Source organism: Phalacrocorax aristotelis, chromosome 1 (genome assembly GCF_949628215.1).
Source record: "Phalacrocorax aristotelis chromosome 1, bGulAri2.1, whole genome shotgun sequence".
Taxonomy (NCBI): Eukaryota; Metazoa; Chordata; class Aves; order Suliformes; family Phalacrocoracidae; genus Phalacrocorax; species Phalacrocorax aristotelis.
Window position 1 is genome coordinate 194,828,565 of NC_134276.1, and position 20,009 is coordinate 194,848,573.

General features: G+C 35.6%; 1 protein-coding gene across 4 annotated transcripts in view; it reads right to left on the reverse strand.

Moving 5' to 3' along the window:
• The window catches only part of POT1 (protection of telomeres 1), an 80,835-nt gene that overhangs the window by 54,315 nt on the left and 6,511 nt on the right, over window positions 1-20,009 (reverse strand). For 3 of the 4 annotated variants that reach the window (XM_075081211.1, XM_075081210.1, XM_075081214.1), the window contains exons 2-7: window positions 17,871-18,004; window positions 13,273-13,345; window positions 11,717-11,808; window positions 5,841-5,951; window positions 3,747-3,794; window positions 2,453-2,567 (exon numbers count right to left, since the gene is read on the reverse strand). In XM_075081211.1, coding sequence (XP_074937312.1) covers window positions 2,453-2,567; window positions 3,747-3,794; window positions 5,841-5,951; window positions 11,717-11,808; window positions 13,273-13,345; window positions 17,871-17,993 — 562 coding nt within the window. In that variant the 5' untranslated portion in view covers window positions 17,994-18,004. Of the gene's footprint in view, window positions 1-2,452; window positions 2,568-3,746; window positions 3,795-5,840; window positions 5,952-11,716; window positions 11,809-13,272; window positions 13,346-17,870; window positions 18,005-19,314; window positions 19,486-20,009 lie in introns of all 4 variants that reach the window. The other variant, XM_075081212.1, reaches the window with a different exon arrangement.

The following is a 20,009-nucleotide window of genomic DNA, read 5'->3' on the forward strand; positions in this document are numbered from 1 at the left end:
CAGAATAATTTTTATTAATGTTACTTCTAAGCTTGCAGTATAACTTCATTTGCTATACACACAGCAAAAATACACACACTATTTAGTATTTTATGAATGTTTGAATTTCTGATTAGATGCCAGAAGACTCTTCTGTTTCCAGTCTAAATGCATTGAGTTCCTGCAGATACTTTCACTTACCATTATTCCTCATTTACATCTGGGAATATCTGTTGTACTGTAGCATTCATAATGTAAAATGATTGGAATTTGTACTTCTCCACTTTTATTGGGTTACAGTATTATAAAAAAGCAATTATTTTCTGAAAAAAAAACCAGTGACACCCAACTTTTCCACAGCTTTCTCTAACATTAGTCTCTAACTAATTTGCTTTTCCATATATAAAACATTCAAAACAACATTTCCTTGAAAAGATTTGCAGTTTATTTTTTAGCAAAATAACTTTGGTGTATCAATGACTATGTAGAATATGATAATATTCATTTTTATTTAGTCTCAAGAGAAAAAAAAACCAAACATGCACTATATTAGCTATAAAAACAGATGGATTGTTACTGGCTCAGTTCCCAACTTAATGACTACATCTATTTTTAAATGTTAATGTTTAAATTAGATAATCTCATATCTTTCACACTTGTTTTTTTGTTTATGTTTCAGAGTTATTTTGGGGAACGCTAATGCCTTCTCAACATTGAGTAAGAATGTAGAGCAGAAAGGTTTTCTAGGAGCAAGCCTTGACACCTGCTATAATAAACACCAATGGAAATACATTCGGACAACTAACTGCATGGGAAGGACAGAACTCTCCTGCAGACACTGAGCCCTAGTGCTGCAAGTACGCTGTTTCTTCTGTTGACATGGTCAATGGTATGGAAAAATGCTGAATTCCCAGAAGCTATTCAACCAAAATATTCCAATATTCCTAAAAGCTTGTTGACCCAGTTAATCTAATATGTTCTTGAAAAACCCTATGTTGCTCTGCATAACTTGACTGCTGCCTGGGCCAGTGGCTGCCTTAGTACAGCTGACGGTGTATGATAGCCCAAGAGCAGCACACGCATGTCTCGGCTTTTCTGTGGGAAAGCGTTAGACCACACTTTAGCTACAAGTACAGCGAAGCCACAATTTAGCTATAAGCGAAAGCAAAAACTTCCTGTCAATAGGGTCTTTCATAGCAACGTATGCTCCCCTAGAAGAATACTACGTGCACCAAATGGAAGTAATATAGCATGCCCACAATGCAGATTATACCAGTATAGTTCAGTTGAACATACTGAAGCTATCATACACATATTTGCACAGACCTCCCAGATGTTCACCCCACTCACGTACTTTAAATTGATTCAAACAAAGGCTGCAGATTGCTTGCTCTTCAGAAAGTGAAGCTATTAAGAGAACCTTAGTTGGACTTGGAACTTTTTTGAATGTGCCACCATGTTTGCACAGCTTTCAGTGAAATTTCATTTATGTTTCAAGCTACCTAACTGTAAGCAAACCTCATCCTGGAAGCCATGGTACCACAGGTATAGCACTGTGCTCTCACAAAGGCATTTACTGCCTTGAGTGCATCACCTTCAGACTGTTGCTGGCAGTTTTTGAGCAAGTAAGATCATGCAGTTCTGTTTGCAAAAGGTTTTGTGGACAAGCCTCTAACTCTTGGTTCTGATTTCATGCTCTCTTCCTAAATTTCTCTATTTAGAAGCAAAATTCATGGCTATTGACTATTATTCAAGAAGCTTGCATGCATAATTAAAACTGTAAAAATCAACAGTTACCATTATTATGTATTCTTTTTTTGCTTGATTAAAAATACATTAGAAGGGGAAAAAACCCCAACTTTAGAATGCACAGTAAATTTATAATAAGCAGAAAATACTTTCAATAATTCTGAATGAAATAAGAAATTCTATTGCTTAATTGAATTCAGCAGGGATATCACCTAGCTGGGTACTTACTGAGCACCTAGTGAAACGGTACAATCTTTTAGCAGAACTAGCACAATCCATAAGTGTTCACCTCACAGAGAGAAAAAATTATTCCATTGTTGCACGGCTTCTACAAGTAACAGATCTGCTGGCACCACATTTATAGCATATCATACCACTTATTGTTGGAATCTCAAGGAACAATTGCACATAGTTACACAACAATCCTTTCCAACAAGGAGAGGTCCAGGGCTTTTTTACTTTTTTTTTTTGTACAAGTCCTCCTCTCTGTTTTATACTGATAGTATTAGCTTGATAAATGCTTTCTTCATTTGCTATCTCCAGCAGTCTGCCTAAATCAATTGATATTACTTACATATTTGTTGTTCTGTTTCTTTCATGTTAGCTGAGAACCATGGTCAAAGGATCACCTGAATTTTTTGTTCTGGTTGATTTTTAACAAACATAGTAAGAAAAATTCTGTTTGGAGGAGGAGATTGATAATCTCTTGAATAACAGTACATACCAGTTCCTTTGCTTACATACGGAGGTTTGAAGAATTTCACAACGCCATACAAATTCACTATAGTTCCATCTTTAAGATGATTCAGAGGAGTATACACATATTTTGGTGCAACTGACTGGAAAGGCATGATAAAATTAGGGAACAGAAGAAAAACTTATTCAAACATTCACTCAGAATTTTAACACGATCCACCCTCAGATATGCTTTATTTAGTCTTTAAAAAAAAAGGTTATCTATTTCTATCGTATTCACTTTAGACTCTCTAAAGAGATATATATATTCACAAGCAATAAAGCACCCAAGACTTACTTCCATTTCTTTTTCTGATTGCGTCTTCCTTACAATAAACTAGCCAGTAAGTTTCAATACATGAAACAGGTGAATAAAAGTCATTATAATAAAGAACAATGAAAAGTAATTTTTTACTGATTGATTTTAACATCTCCATCCAAATGGCTTTTTAAAGCACATACATAAATTTGTAATTCTTACTGGCAGTCTCACTGTACAGAATCATTGTCTCGGGGGGGCTGGGTGAGTTTACTTCTCACAGCCATTGTGTAAGTCTTCCTATCAAAATAGCACACTTGGAAGATTAAAGAAATTAAGGACTACCCTCTGCTACTTAAGGACTACTCTCATCTTAAGGTTACATTATATGCTGATTAGTCTCTTTTAAAGAATACAAGTTCTGCCAAACTGACTGAAAACTGTGGTTTTCTATTACTATATCGGGACAAAAAAAATTAAACTCTTCATAAAATTAACATGAAGTCAAGCTGTATCATATTCAGTAGTAAATCTTTAACCTTATAAAAAACAATAAAATTTCATGCTCCAATTTCTATGCCTTTAATATAATATTTCCTGTAGAATTTTAATTCAGACACATAGATGCTTGTTCCAAACAGTAATCAAAAGAACTGTTAGGACCTGTACATGAAATCTGATTTTAAATCAAAGGAATATTCATATTTCCATTTTTTTTTAAAACCACAAGCACACGATCTTCTTTAGAATGGAAGTTACTTTCCTAGTTCATATTTTCTAAACCAACATGCAGTCTATTTTGAGATTGAGATAGGAACTATACTGCAAGTACAGAAAAAGTACTACTTTCTCTATTTTATTCTGTTTTCCAGGCATATTATTTGTAAAATTAAAAGCTAAACAAATGACTGCTGGGATGAGAGCATGGAATTAAAAGAAACAAGAAAGAAAAAGAATTCCACACATTCTTATTTACATGCAGTTAGTCTCACATGGTTTAAAAATATCCCAAACATAAACTCACCACAGACGCAGTTTCTGAAGCAGCGGTTGTTCTTGGTCTAGTATAAATCTGAGAAAAAAAAAGCGCAAACTCTCTGATTACAAAATTGAAGGTGCTGCAAATATGAAATTTGATAATGCTGAAACAAACATAAAACAGCGCAAGGTCTGTCTTGTAAAGACTGATTGTGCTGATTTGGCATAATGCCAACACATACCCACCCTATAACGAGAAACACAAGGCTCAGCTGCCATCCTGATGCAACACCACGGCCCGTCTGCCGGACATGCCAGTCCCGTGTTACAGCTGCACATCACCTCAGCAGTACAGACTCCCACTAGGTATCTGGTTTTACTCTCCACCCTCAACTGCATTCCTGAAGCTAGTTTTACTTCCATATATTTATTTTAAATAGTCAGGTAAACAGTTACGATTGAGAAAATGAAGCACAGAAAAAATTCAGATAATTTGTATTAAGCATTCAATGACTGTCAGTAAATTAAGTGCTACTAGCTTCATTCCGTGGTCAGTGATGAGACAGACACCTCCTCAGCACAACCTACATGTTCACTGAGCTGTTCATCTTCCCTGGGATTACTGTCGTAAGTTCCTGCCAATACTCAACTGCGTGCCTCATGTAGTGCCTAAAATTTAGGTACATTTAGTTTAGACACACTCACCCAGACTCAGATAGCAAGAGCTATCTATTATCTTCAATGAAACATGCTTTTTCTACCTATATATCATCGTTACCAACAGATAATGTCATGAAACAGTCTCCACTATAATTTTAATTCATTTTGTTTCTCACTGAGCTACATGGCAAGCTTTAATTGTCTATAGAGGTCAATTCTGGAAAAAAATACCTTTCTGAAATAAAAAAAACCCTATTTTCTTAAATTTAAAATTGTCAGACAACAATTACACACACAAAAGTTCAAACACTGACAGTGGCACGCTATTTTAGTAAGTCACTTTTAAATGATTTTGTGTTTAAGTTTTTATAATTATTTCTAAGCTTTTTTCAAAATCTGATGAATAGGCTCAAAGGAATCACCACATAGTGTAATGCTATGTTGTTTTCCAGTGAAGGTGCCTTTTCCTTTTCACTAACTACAGAATGGGGTTTGCAGCATTGCCACTGGAAGTTTAGTACAATGCTATCATCCTTCTTTTTAACAGTAGTTGACTATTACAGTGATGAAAAATGTGCAACACTTTCTCGCCAGAAGCCCATAACTGTTGGGATACCTTTATAAGAAATATTATAAATACTCCACTGAAGTGTCCAACAAAGTTTTTGAAACTTTAGTTTCATTCCATACCCAGTCATCGTCGTGTTCCCCACCCCCGCCCCAGCAAGTAGAGGTTTCCAAATGTAGAATATCCTAAACTTTCTGTAATTTTTCTAAGTCCTATAACTTCAGAAATATTAATGCTAAGGCTTATAAACAGGCAGTTTCTCGAGGCAAAGACAGTGGCTGCAACAAACATGCGCTGCAGATGTATTACTACAAACAGAGACAGCAGCAGAATACTCCCATATCTCAAGAGATGGAAGCATTTAAGATGAAGAGTATTGATGTGAGAATAGTACAAAAGAGCACGTATTTTCCTCAGAAAAAAAGGCTCTAATTGTCTTTTAGAAATTAAGAATCTAGGAATCCATGTATTTCAAAGGCAAAGTGTAATGGTATGTGTTAAAGCAGTACAAACCTGTAGCCCAGAGAAAACTAAAAATCATAGACCTAACACCACTCTTGCATCCTGTGCCTTGCCTGCATTACTGCATTGTGTTATGCACAAGAAAGGCTTAAACAGCTCTAGGGATCTATCTAAAGCCATCTAAGGTCAAACTTCTGCACTCAACAAGCAGAAATTTTCCTGAAAGAACTGAGATAATTTGGGTCTTGCATGGACAGGGGTGTTATAAAATTGCATGTGCACACACACAAAAGCGTTCTGATTGTTTCCTGATGGACACGCTAAAATAGTCTGTAGTACTTCAGATTCCAATAGATTTTATTGGGGTTTTTTTGTACTGTAACGCAAAATGTTAATCTTGGTATTTGGGGAAAAAAAAAAAGGGTAAAAAAAAATTGGGTACCCACGTACATAAACAGCTGATCCAGCTTCTTCAGACACCTCCAGGTGGCAACCATGTCTACCATCCTCTCTCGCTGTAGGTGATTTTGCCAACTTAAATCCTGCAACCACAATAGTGTCCTATGGGCACAGGGTGATAAACAGATGATTACATAGGCTGTATCGCATACTCTATTTTAAGAGTATGTGATGTGAAATTTCACCTTAAAGTCTCAAGACATTCAAGAAAAAAATCCTGAGCAAATTCTGAACACTGCCTTTAAGTTCCTCTATTTAGTTCTTCTACCCACAGAATTCGCATTTCCAACCAATGCCAGCATGCATTTTTTTTTCAAGTTCTGCTAAATTTTCACACTCTCGATGTTACTGTGACCAAGTGCTGATTTTGACAAGGGCTAGAGGGGAAGAGTCACACTGAATAAAGCAAAAGAGTCACTGCCCTTTGAATATACCGAAGACCATCTCCTTTCTGGGTAAGCTTAACTAAGCTAGAAAAGGAATCACACATTGGATCAACAGTGACAAAACACTCTTTTCTCAGAGCTTATTTCTTATTGAGTTACAGTTGCACTTAGAAGAGGCTCTCCCTATAGAGATTTTCTGTTCTGGTTGGATCAACATCTTCCAATTTCTTCCTTAAGGGTCAAATAGGTAGGTCAATCAATAGGTACGTTTCTGGTAGCAAAAGAGACATTACAAACTCTGGCGTCACTCCTGAGATTCTGGCATGGGAAGCAATTGCACTTCCAACTGCACTTTCACTTTGGTATACAGTTTCTCAAACACCACAAAGCGAACAAGAAGATAGAAAACAGGAGGTAGAGGTAAGAAAGCTATCTTACCAAAGATAATGCTGGGAACTCTGAAACAAAATAAAGCTCCTTTGAAGTCAGCTCCTTTGGTACCAGAACTGTATAGCAGGGCTATACCAGCGTAATCCATTCCAAGAAATATATTGGGCTCAGAACCATATTTCTATTCGATCTTATACCAAAAGCACTTCCATAAGCTTTTACTGAATTACTTTTGTTCATGTGTTTATTTGATTACAACAAATAAAAGAGTTTTCTGATTAAAGTTCACAGTTTTAGCCAAATATTGCACTATGATGGCTCTTTCTTCCTATTTCAGCAATCTGACAATGCTACTCTACCTCATTTAAGATCCAAAACCTTAATGTTTTACACAAGAAAAAGGCAGGCTGCTAGGTTAAGTGACAGTGATATATTTAGTTATTAAAGGATTTGCTAAAAAAAAAATAAATTACTGCAGAAAACCTAAGTTTAACCAGACACTTTAATAGACAATGAGACTACTTAGGGCAAGGTGATTTTCAGGCAGTGGCATAAACGGGAATACAATGTGTATTTTGACAAAAAGATAATATGTAAGTCTCCTAAGTATAAGCCATACTCAGAGCTAAGTAAGCTAAAATGGGTCAAAACAATTAGACAACTCAGTATTCCTTGCACCTGCAACACACCTCCCTGCTAACAGACATTAAAGTGGTTTAATTGTTTCCAAATACAAACACACACAAACACAAGCTTCGGGAAACTCAGCTATTTTGCACGTGTCTTCCCTTTCATTGTTGCTGATACTACTCATGGTGTTCCTTCAACAGTGGAATCAACCTTCAGCTATGCCCTGCTCACATCATTCCCATTTCAGTTGCTGACTCAGGACTGGAGCTCTGTACAGGTGACTTCACTTGTCCTGTTCTCCTGTGCCAAAGGAACTTTAGAATTACACAGACTCAAGCCTTTACCCAGTTGATAATATATGGAAGCTTTTTTTTGTGAATAACATTACATCACTGGTGATTACTGTCATGTAATATGCAATATGTAACATTACATTTGAAAAACACTGTGAAAGGACTGTGCAATCTCAATAAGGAAAAAAGATAGCACTAACCTCAAAAACTAATTTTACATGTAGATAGAACAGGTATATTCTCAGATTTGTTACAAATTCATGGTCAACTTTGACAGGCCGCGACTTGCAGTTTCTACATATGCAAAAAATTTACATAAGGTTTGCACAGTGCTTTGAAATTTAATGATATATTAATTTTCAAATAGATTCGTTTCCATTTCATCTTTAGCTAAGAGTAATTCTTATAAGTTCTCTTATAATTCGCTTGGGAATCAAAGACATTTACATAAATTGGTGGATTTTCATCAACAGAAAAGTGTTATGTTATGTTAGTTGCATATATTGCAACATTTTTAAACAGCAAAAAGAAATCCTGCTCCCCTCATTAAAAGAAGTGAGAAATAAAGGAATCATAGTATTTTCCCAGATGGTTATTCTGTTACAGAACCAGAAGGCTTTCAGGAGACAACACCGCAACTATTCACATTTTTGAGAATAGCCTGCTCCTCCCCTCTCGCCAGGCTAATTTGCTCAAGCTATTACAGTAATGGAAGTATGAAAGGGAAATCTACAAAACTGTGAAGTTTGAAGTTGTAAGGAACATTGGACCTTACTGGAATAATTTGTTAATGGCTAAAACTTTGGGTTTTTTTAAAAAATTAGATCTATTTTGTAACTGTGGAATTGTAACTCTGCTCGTTTCAGAAATCATTCTGTTGCCTCAGATTCAGATTCTTCCAAAATTAAAAATCTCAACTGAGACACATGGAAAGTACCATGAAGGTTCAGTTCACTGGAGAAGACCAAAGACTGGTTTTACTTCACTCTGGCTGTCTGAGGGTTGTGGGTTGTGGTTTCCTACTCAGCTCTTTAGTACTGAACTTTCTACCCTCTAATTGCTGCTTAGGGCTTTGTTCAAGATTTTTATTTTTATCAGGACAATACAACTGATTTGTTCTTTAAATTAGAAATGATTCTGTGGCTTGTATATTTAGCAAATTAATTCAGGAACTTCCCATCCTGGACTCACTGTCAAAATTCTGTGGAATCAAGACATTTGTATAAAGACTGTCACTTTTTCTTTTATACATATCTGACGGTTCTGAAAGATTTTTCTGCCCTAAACAGAATGAAATGATTTTGCTGATCTTCAAGGCACACTTCTCTCTTTAGCATGGCATACGACAAACATTAAAACAAAGTTCTGATTCACAGTGGAATGCAACATAAAACTGAATACTCTCTGACCTGCACATCTTACCACCCGGCCCGAACCCCTCCATGCTGCTCCCTCAAGCTCACACATATCAAAGGGCTGAAAAGGGCCATGCACCAATTTCAAGGTGAAATTAATAGCACAATCTCTAAACAGGTTCTACTAAAAGGATCTAGGTAATTTTTATTCCTTATGTGTAGATTCATTGGAAAGAATTGTATCGGTGAAATCCTTCATTCACGATCACTAGGTGTTACTGACTTTTCCATCACATAACCTATGTTGGTTGGAGGAGAGATACTAGATGTAAAGGAAGATGTCCTATAGAATTTTCTTTTGCTCTCACTCAAGACTTTTATTTAATAGACTACACACTACAGATAATGTATACTTCCTAAGACCTACCACCATGCTACCTGTCAGAGCAAGCACCTTTTGCTGGAAAATGTTTCTTGGATTCAGTGATTTATTCAGCAAAAAAGTTTTAGCCCATTCAGTTCATGACACAAGCTTGGCTATCTGCTTATGGAAGCCATACGGTAAATGATGACAGAAAAATCCTCAAAGTACAAGGAATCACACTGCTAAGAAAGACTTTTGATGTATTTTACAGAGTCATTAAAAATACAGTAAGCATTTTTAATATTTATTATTACTTATCATTAATTTAATATTTAATAAAGCAAATGATGCAATTGGAAATAAGGCAACATAAGAATGACAAAGAGAGAGAAGGATCTACAAAGTATATGGCAGCATCCTTCCTTTCCTTGGGAAGTTTACACCTATACGTGATCCTGCAATTATTTTTTTAATTGAATGCTGCACTGAGTCACAACTATAACTTCAAATAGAATTTCTCAACTATTCACTACACATTTATGAAACTGGTATTTTTAGCCTTGTTTTTTACAGAGATAAATGTCACTGTTATGTCAGTCTGGCCTACATGTTCTGGAACTTCCAAACCTCTTTACTGATTTCAACTAAAATTTGAAAAGTTATAAAAATCTCAAATCAGTTACATCTCTGTTGAAAAAGGAGAAACACTAAACTTTTTCTTGGGCAAGATATTTTTTGGATGCCTTTTTTTATCCATCTGAAGAGGCAGCCAGAGTATGTCACCTGTTGTTTGAAGACTGCATAATAAAAGCAATAAACATTCAGTTCCTCTTCTCTAATCTCTTTGCATTCATTAAATCCATGTTACTTTACTCAAATTAACAATATTGAAAACACAGGGATTCAAACATTTTCAGTGTCTGAATATTTATAAGCACATAACTATATAAAAACTATAATATAGGCCACTAAACATTATATAAATGAATCAGCTCTAATTATAGGTGTAATTCTTGAAATTAGCAGCTTTGGTCCCATATATTGCATGAACTGACGCATGCATCTCTGAAGCTGATACAACTCTGGGTGTAAGCTACTATCCAGAAACAGCAAGATCACTCTCAAGGAATATAAATAGATCCTTCCCTCTCAAAAAATAATTAAAAAAAAAGAGCTGGGAACTAAGCAAAAGTCATTATTTAACCTTACATAGAACTAGATAAAAAGAATATGCATGTCTCTGAACTAAAATTGAAATGTTCCATAAACTTAGAGAATTTGTACTTTAAGTGATATTTTGATGTCATGCCCCAAGGTCTGCTGTAATTTTCACCCTCCTTCAATGTACAGGTCACCAGAGTTCAGGTGTACTAGTCCATCTGAGCTGAAAAAGCCTGACAGCATTCTAACTAAGCCACTGCTATTTCTGTATTTGAGAAAGCCCTTAACCTTTGTGCATAAAAAATATTTCTAAGAACATGAAAACAAAGCCCGATTTTTTTTAACTAAATAACTTTCCATCCTTTCGGAGAAAGACTTTTTACCAAGGCCTGTAGTGACAGGGCAAGGGGGAATGGTTTTAACCTGAAAGGGGGTAGATTTAGGTTGGACGTAAGGAAGAAATTGTTTATGTTGAGGGTGGTGAGACAGTGGAACAAGTTGGCCAGAGAAATTGTGGATGCCCCATCACTAGAAGTGTTCAAAATCAGGTTGGACGGGGCTTTGGAGCAACCTGATGTAGTAAAAGATGTCCCTGCCCATGGCAGGGGGGTTGGAGTAGATGATCTGTAAAAGGTCCCTTCCATCCGAACCATTCTATGATTTACTGTGAGTTTGTATCACAAATGAAAAAAACATGAACATGAGCTCATAACATATTGTACGTTAATTTTAATTTTATATTGGGCTAATATTGAAATGTTACCAAACTGACAGGCAATTTAATAAGAAATATTAAGTTGAGGTAATTATTTTCAGCTTGTTTTCCTTCTTCAGTTGCAACGCTGTCTCACAAACTCGTCGGCTGACCTGATGCTAATCAACCCAAGCTTTTATTTCTGATGAAGCAAGAGACCAGCACCCAGACAATAAAGAAAACCATGTGCATAGTTCTGAATTAATTTTTTTAAAAGCTTTCAGTGTAACTGTCTTTTAAATCAATTTCATTCTGAACTCTGTCTTATCAGATAGGAATAGACATTCAAATTCATCTATATTCATGATTCTTTACTTGCTAGGTAAACAGCACAGGCAAAAAGAATTGCTTTATTTCAGTATTATTCTTACAAAGTATTTACATAAGCAGGTACTTTCTGGTTTTTTCTAGCTCAAATCTATAGATCTGAACTGACTGAATGCACTATTTCTCATTTTGGTGATAGCTATACAAAGCCAAGATAAATCAACATACATCTGTGGAAAACAACTCTTAAAAAAAAATATATTTTACCCCATGGCGTATAACATTTGCACAATCCTCTGCCATTTTTCCGTATATTAAAATATTGATGCTGTTGATCCGTGAAAACGAGTTATCCAAATCTAGAGGAAAAAAGCAGAAGCAATTCCAATCACCATACCTTCTCCAAAACAGAACAGCAATGTGAAGAGATTTCCAAAATCAGTTAATCTACACTAACACTTTTCATTCCAGTTGCTCTACAAAGAGAAAATCCTTTCAATTAGTTATACAACTGCTTTTATGTGCTAACTATAGGCATATCAAGCAGAATATTCTTCAGAAGAGGACCATTTAATATGTGCACACTTTGTACATCAGTGTACATTAAACAGAAACGATAAAGATTTCCACTTGGACAATTCAGTGTATAGTGCTAGAGAGGAAATATTATCCAGTCACACTTGATTTTTTTACATTAACACAGATCATATTGTAGAAGTTTATATACTGGAGATATTCCAGGACACAGACATATCAATAAGACTTCCAGGAGGACTGAAGCAGAACTTCCACTGTTATTTAAAAAAGTTTTCTGCTTTTTGCTGTTCAGAAACAACTCTAATGATTCAGATGTGCAAACATATTTTTTGAGGCTGCGGAGAATGTGCAGAAACTCTTGGCCCTCCTGGACAGCCACGTGAAATTAGCAAGACTCAAGGAAGTTTTGCATCCCTCTTTAGGAAACCTGAGGCCAGCAGGGAAACTAACTCAGGTCCCATCAACTTAATCCACCTCTGCTACCACCAGTCACAAGCAGTATCACCACGTAGGATCTGCAGCTCCCAGCCTGCTCTTCAGTCACAATCACAGAATTTGTACAATCAGGAAGGCTCAGAGGGAAGAAATGATGATTCTCTAACCAGTGTAAGGAAGAAGCCGAGACAGAAATGGAAAGAAAGTTCCTTGAATCCAACAGACTCCTGACTAATGACATCCTCCTCCTTCCTGGCTGGAAGAGGTAATGAGCTTTGGACTTGAGGGACATATTAAATTTTAATATAATTTATTACACGATGAACAACTTAAGTATTTCAATGTGTTAATGTGTTTACTGATATTCAAATCCTGAGTAAGCAGGTGAAATACCATTTTTTAAGTCCTTAGATTAAACCAGAATGAAATACAAATATTTTGCTGCTAATCAAAATACTGACCTATATTAAGTGTACACTTACATAGTATATACTATATACTTTATATAGTAACTATTAAGTATGCATTTTTCTTAGTCCTTCTTTACGATATGCAGTTTAAAAATACACTATTAAATCTGTACATTTACATAATGCACTTCCAGGAGAGTATTTTAAAAGATTCAGCATCAAGAAGTTTACTGAAATATTAATACTGTCTTGTTTCCATCAACTTACCTGGCATAAGTTTATAATCATCTATTTTCATAGAGAATGAACACTTTTAGAGTATTTTAAATATAACATTTTACTGAACACTAAAAGAGCAGATACTAGTAATGTAATAGCATGGTGTCATAAAAAGTGTCAAGAAGTTCAAAAAAATAAATAATATATACTTAAATGTAGTACCTTGAAGAACAACCTTGAAAAAGTTTCTCCCATCTCTGAGTTTCGTTAATGGGTAGGAAAGAATAACTATTCCCTAAAAAGTAAAATAAATAAATATTGTGAACTAAGACTATATGCTTTTAAGTTATAGAAACATCTGTAAGCTAGAAAAAAAGGGTAGAATTGAAGTGATAAGTGCACATTACCATCTGAATTCTTAAAAAAATAATAACTGCTAAAGACAGCATTAAAGAACAATATTCTTGGGATATAACAAAGGAAACATTACATGTCAATACCGCTTAGATGCTACTGACTAGGTGATGATGATAAGCTTAGTCTAAACAATGAAATAGTAGCTGTGGATGTCCCTTTTACTAATATCAATAGCACAAAGGCTACAATTTTAGCACAAAGCCTGAAAGGTCCCGAAAAAGATAGGGTGATCAAAATCTTAAAAGATACAGCAACTTCTCAAAAAATACTGGCAAAGGATTACAACATAAATATCAAAACAAAAATCACAGTCAAGAGATAAAAGATGTATATGAAGATATGGCATTGGAACAGGCTGCCCAGAGAGGTGGTGGAGTCACCATCCCTGGAGGTGTTAAAAAAAAATGTGTAGACATGGCACTTCAGGGCATGGTTTAGGAGGCATTGTGGTGTTGGGTTGATGGTTGGACTTGATGATCCTAGAGGTCTTTTCCAACCTTAACGATTCTATGATTCTATAAATTATCTTCTGCGAAAAATAAAAAACTAATACAGCTGGGAAAAGAGTGTTAAAAAGTTTTGAAACTGTAGTGACCTATTAATTTGACAATAACACAAATGCTGTAACAGATACAAAGGTTCTATTAACTATGTAAAAATACTCTCTTGATAGTGAAGTTGAAGTTACAATGAAGCAAAAATCACAGACCAGCAATTTCAGTGACGTTAACATCTCTTTGAACAAATGCGTTGTGTTAGAAAGATGGTATCTCATCAAAAAAAGTTCTCCAACAGTAGCAAAAATGTCAGTCATATTCTTCCACGGTGTGGCAGGTAAAGCACTGTATCCTTCTCAAGGACAAAAACACAGAAATTGGTTCACTAAAGAAAAATTAAAAAATTTGAAAACAGGCTCTATAAAATTTTTAAGAGAACTACACAAACAGGTCAGGAAAAACAAATAAAAGGTTTCTAGTAATGAGACAGCAGGGGCAATCTGTCTACAAATGCACAAAAGCAACATTAAGAGGATAGTCAGGTAAATCATAATGATTTTACACTACACATATTCAGTGGGAAGCTTGACTTAAGTGTTAGTAAACACTTCTTAAACCAAATTAGGATAAAATACACAGAAGTGAATGGCTACTGTAGAAGCTCCTCAGAGTAAAATTAGTCCTACAGCCTGCTACTGAGGAGGAATCCAATAAAATTCAACAATTTAGTTCACTATCTGTTTTATAAAGAAATACTAAGACTCCACAAACCATCCTTTTCCAACCCAGAGTATATTTTAATTTTATTACACTAAAAAAATAGTCAATTTGAATTACGTTTAACATGTACCATATTGCTTTACTGCTTTTGAGGCAGTAGTAATGTTTCATTTAAGACCAAAATTAAGGTCAAAAATCTATGACCGTATGTTTTTAACAGGTAAGTTCCTATTTTTCACAGGGAAGACTAATGAGTTTTGTAAGAAGACTTAAGTATCAAATACTTTTCTTAACAATTAGTGTCTGCAAAATAATGAGAACTGTCTATGAATCCTTACAGAAACGTTTGCCACTTGTTTTCAAAATTCAAACTTTCTTAAAAATTTTGAGTATTATATATGTATTTATATCATTGTATATTATAGAAGTTCTTGCTGAGATCGTTTGTCTTGAACCGTACTCACAGGTAAATAAAATACTAAAATATTTTTCTTGTAATAAAGTCTTTGCAATGAAACAAAATCACCTCAGGAACACTCTGTATTTACATATAAATTGCTCTCTTACTAAATAATTACATATCAATTGTTTTCTTACTAAAGAAATTTCAGTCAGCAGAAGCGTGCTATTTAAAAGCAGAATATATTCATTGATAGAGTGTTTTCTGACCATTTTTTCTTTTCATTTTACCTTTTCCATCCTGGTATCTTCCAATGAGTTGTCAAATCCTGGGGCCACATTCTTTGCTGAATAGTCTGGCCCCACCACTCTCCTTTGTATCCCAAGAACCCATGCTCTAGTTCTCTTCCTCAGCAGAAATACTACCTGCTGCTTTCTCAACATGCCTGAAACTCTTGGGCTCCAAACTTCAACAAAACCTACCTTAGCAGAGCCTACCCAAATTCACTCTTCCCCCACAAATCCTGCACTGCTTATTGACCTCATAGACAAAATTCTTCCAAAACCCTCCCCACTCCATATGCCACTAGACTCACTCTCAAACCTACTACGTGCAATTCCTCTATCAAATCTTCTTCCTTGCCACAGCCTCATTCCTCAGCCTGGTCCAACAGCTGATTTGGCAGCTGATTTTCAGGTTTGGTTCAGCTTTGCCACAGCAAAATCCAGATGAATTAATGGGAGAAGGCGTCAGGGAATCGTGACTGAGGATGTATGGACATTGCTTGTGCTGCATTCCCACAAATATAAATTAAAGGTTGTATTGTTCAGAAGGATGCCAGAAAGCAAAAAAAGTTTAACAAATAATGGACTGAGGCACACAAGCCAGACAGAAGCATCCTGGATGTTTTTTATTGCTTCTTCTCAGACAAACTTCATAAAAATCTTCTTCGCCCCTTCCTCCCTCCTCAAAGCAGGCCCTGATCCCTATTTTGGCAGGTCTAGGGTGAGTGTTCTGTGCCACCACTAAGATAACCTGACATCAGTGCAGTCTAAGGTTTGATGCAAGCTCAGCCTGCAAAGCTGGATTTTCCTACATATTTAATGGTGCATTAGCACCAGCTTTATGGTGCTAATACCAGTTGCATGGGTTTTGTGCCAAACTCTTTTAGTTGCCTACTAATCCATCTCAGTAGCAGCACAAAGTTCTCTTAACATAAGGCAGAAGTCTGAGTAAAAGATTCTATACACTCACTCTTTCAGCAATCAGCTATAACACTGCATGTATGCTTTAAATCACAGTCTGGTAATAATTGTTCTGCTTTCCTAATGGAAACATTTACTTTTTGCAGAAACACTTTCTAATTTATAATTTGTTTTTGTCTGCTTCAACATCTCTTTTGTGCACAAGAACAACATCAATTAATGCCTTTCCTGTCAGGGGTGCTTGCAGACATAGCTTTTAAAAGCAGGAAAGCCTATATGCCCTGCAGGTGAATGGGGACAGAAAACTAGACCCCACGGAATAAAAACCCTGTTTACTAGCAGCAATGGTTATTGATGTTTCTATTTGTTCCCTTACAAGACCTAAGGGAGGCTGGATCGTTCTCAATCAAATCACCTCCCATCACACTCTGCCTGCTTCCAGAAAGGGCAGTTTTGCTCCTTGGGTTTATCTAATTGCACTACTCCTGGCATCTCTTAGACACCATAATGAACCAGTCCAGAGAGTGAGAGCAGCAAGAAACTACCCTCTCCCCATCAACATGCAGAGTCTTCTGCCCATTTATTTCTCATAAACAAACTCAATCACAGGGTCAGATAAGCACTAGAGCTGGAACTGGGAATATACAGCTGGGGAAACAGAAATGGGTTTTGGATACAGAAAAACATTAGGCCAGTTCAGCTCATAGTTTTAAAATATTTGTGCCATTTTTTTAAGGATTCAAGCCACCTAAGGTTTTCTACAAATTAGCTTGCCTTCTCCCCCTGCCTGTTTTTTTGGTACGAAACTGAAGGCAAGTCTGGGATGGCATTGATTTCCTGCCACTTAAGTGTCAGGGATAATTAAACGGATTTTCAGAACCAGGCACAAAAAAAGTTAAACAGGTTAAAAAAAAAAAAAATCAAGAATTGACACTGCCTTTTACAGAGTATATTTGCTTGAGGGATGAAAAGATATTTCTGCATTTCACTAGTATACTAGATTCTTCCAATCTGAAATATATTTGGGGCTACTGTAAAATATAAATGCACACTTGGTAATGATAAAAAACCTAATTGTATCTGGATGGAGGTAGATGCTACATAGCCCTCTTTTCATAAAACTGGATATTGTATTGCTTCATACAAGAAAGAAAAACTGCTTTAGAAGTCATTACTCTGAAATCTGATCTTTAACAGGATGGTGCTGCTTATTACTATTTAAAAAAAACCCAAAAAAACCAAACCATTTAACCTCCCCCAATTCCTCCATTTTCAGCACAGCCTTCTACATATTAATGTTTTAAATGGGTCCACAGTTTAGAAACTAAGAAAACCTCTTATAAATTTTAAGTCTGACAATGTAAGAGGAAGGGGCGGAACTGTGAATCAATGAAGTCAAAATCAACATGCAACGAAGTTCTACAGGGTCATAATTTTGCATTGCTTAAAGTTATGCAACAGATGCGCACAAAGACACACAGCTGCAGCAAGTCACCCACTGAGCTGGGATATGAAGGGCCCTTGTAAATATACCAGGAGCTATTTCAAACTAAGTCAAAATTCTTTTATTAGTTAAGTTACCTGAAAGTATTTGTTGGTATGATCAAAGCCTTCTTGCAAATGTTTCAAATCCTCCTTCTGCAAATGGCTTGGTAGTACAGTCTCAGATTTTCCTTTAATGATCTTCAGCAATTGAACAGGCATAGCTGCTTTATCTAAACAAAAATGATAAACAGACTCCTCACACTACTCATCTTGTTCAAATTAAGAGTCACTAGAAGTTGCAATTTACTCAGAAGGGGAGTTTTTAATCTATCTATTTCATAATTAAAAAAATAATTATGCAAGACCAAAAATCTTCAGAGGGATTGGCCGCCTCTTTTAGTACGATGAAGAGCAGGAAGAAAGAAAGTAACATTTCCTTGGCAATAGACAGCCATCCAAATTACTTTATTTTGCAAACATTCCAAAACACTACAAATGGCAACAATATATTACTTTATATATGAAAAGGTAATGTAAACAATATGAATATTTTATGTACAGAACACACATTAAAAACCAAGCAAAGACTTTGAATGACTTCCCCAGCATAGGTCATGGATCAACAGTCTCCATATTCAGCTGTTTCCCTGTAAGACAATTTGACTGCCTCAAAGTAAAATGTCTGTCATTTTAACTTATAATGAACAAAAAATGCTTATGGACAGATTAAAAAATTTGATCAATGTATCAAGTAAAGAAAAAGTAATAAAGAAAATAAGATAGGCATCTACAAATGCTAAACACTGAGCGCACTGGAAAAAAATCTAAGAAATGCATGACTTGTCTATTGTTTGTTCTCACTGTGCTAAAAGTCAATGAAATAAATTCTTGGTGACATAACTTAGAATACTGAGAATGGGGAGGAAGAAGTAGTGTATTATAGTGGAGTTATACATATGAGGAATATAAGAAAGTGATCTAGCAATAAGTAGTTCTATTTTCTCATTACATGGTCATCTCGTTCTTCTTGAGGTATCTTTGTTTTTTTTGCTGTACAGTTTTTATTTAAAGCAGGTATCTATAGAAAAGCCACAGCATTATCAATCTTCTGGTTCCAGTAAGTCTTAATAAATGAAGCAAACAACACTTCCCTATTTTCTAAAAACTCAACTGGCGGTATTACAGCCACAGTCCTAACTTCACACAGAGTTTAGCAATTTTTATATCACAGTGACGGAAAAAAAATGTATTTCCTGTACTTTTGGATGGACACAAAAACTTGGTATTCTACTAAATAAAAGCTTAAACTATGTTTTCATTTCAGTTCATAAGTGCTTTTTCAGTGCTAGACTGAATTCTTACAAAAAACTCACTTACAATTAAATGGAAATGGGAAGCTATTGTGAAATGGAAAGACCACTGGATCATGTTATAAACCTAAGTCAATGCATATAGATGCAGCCACTCAGCAATATAATAGATATTAAAGCAAACAAACAAACAACTTATTCTTCAGGAAAAAAAAAAATCAAAACTCCACCTTCCTGTCACTCCAGTATCCAAAGATATCCGACTTCATGTATTGCTCATGACTGTTTCTCTAGTTATGAATTACCGTCCTTTCTTCTTCCCCATTTTCCAGGAAACTCCCCAGGGACGTTGTTCTTGTCGAACAGATATTATCAACAATTCACATTCACTAATGAGAACTCTATAAAATAAAATACTTTGGTTGAAGGATCTCTCAGCCAAAATGACTATATGTAGGATGACTGGCTTTTGATTTTCTCCTAGCTTCCAATTTACATACCTCTCTTGTTGCTTGTCACCTTTTACTTTGTCATATACAGTAGCAAGTGAAAAGTTGGCCACATTAATTTTAAACCAGCAATTCTCAGAAGACTAGTAAACTTTTTGCTAGCAATATCAATTCTTTTTCTTAACATATAAGAGTTAAAAAGCAGTAATAGCTAAAGAACCTTTAGCTTCTTAAGCTACTGTGTCTAGGCAGTAAAGTATGCATTTAAAAGCAAAATACATTCTAGCAAGTCTGATAAATATCATATCTCAAATAGGAAAAACATTAGTGCCTGACTTGAGGGTCTTACTTTAAATTGTAGCTTAGCCTTTGAAAACCAGTCCTCATCTACTCCAAAACACAAAGCAGCCCCAAGAACTCGGGAGACTAACAAAGCAGAATAACAAAGCCACCCTGCCATGCATCTTCCCTGCTTC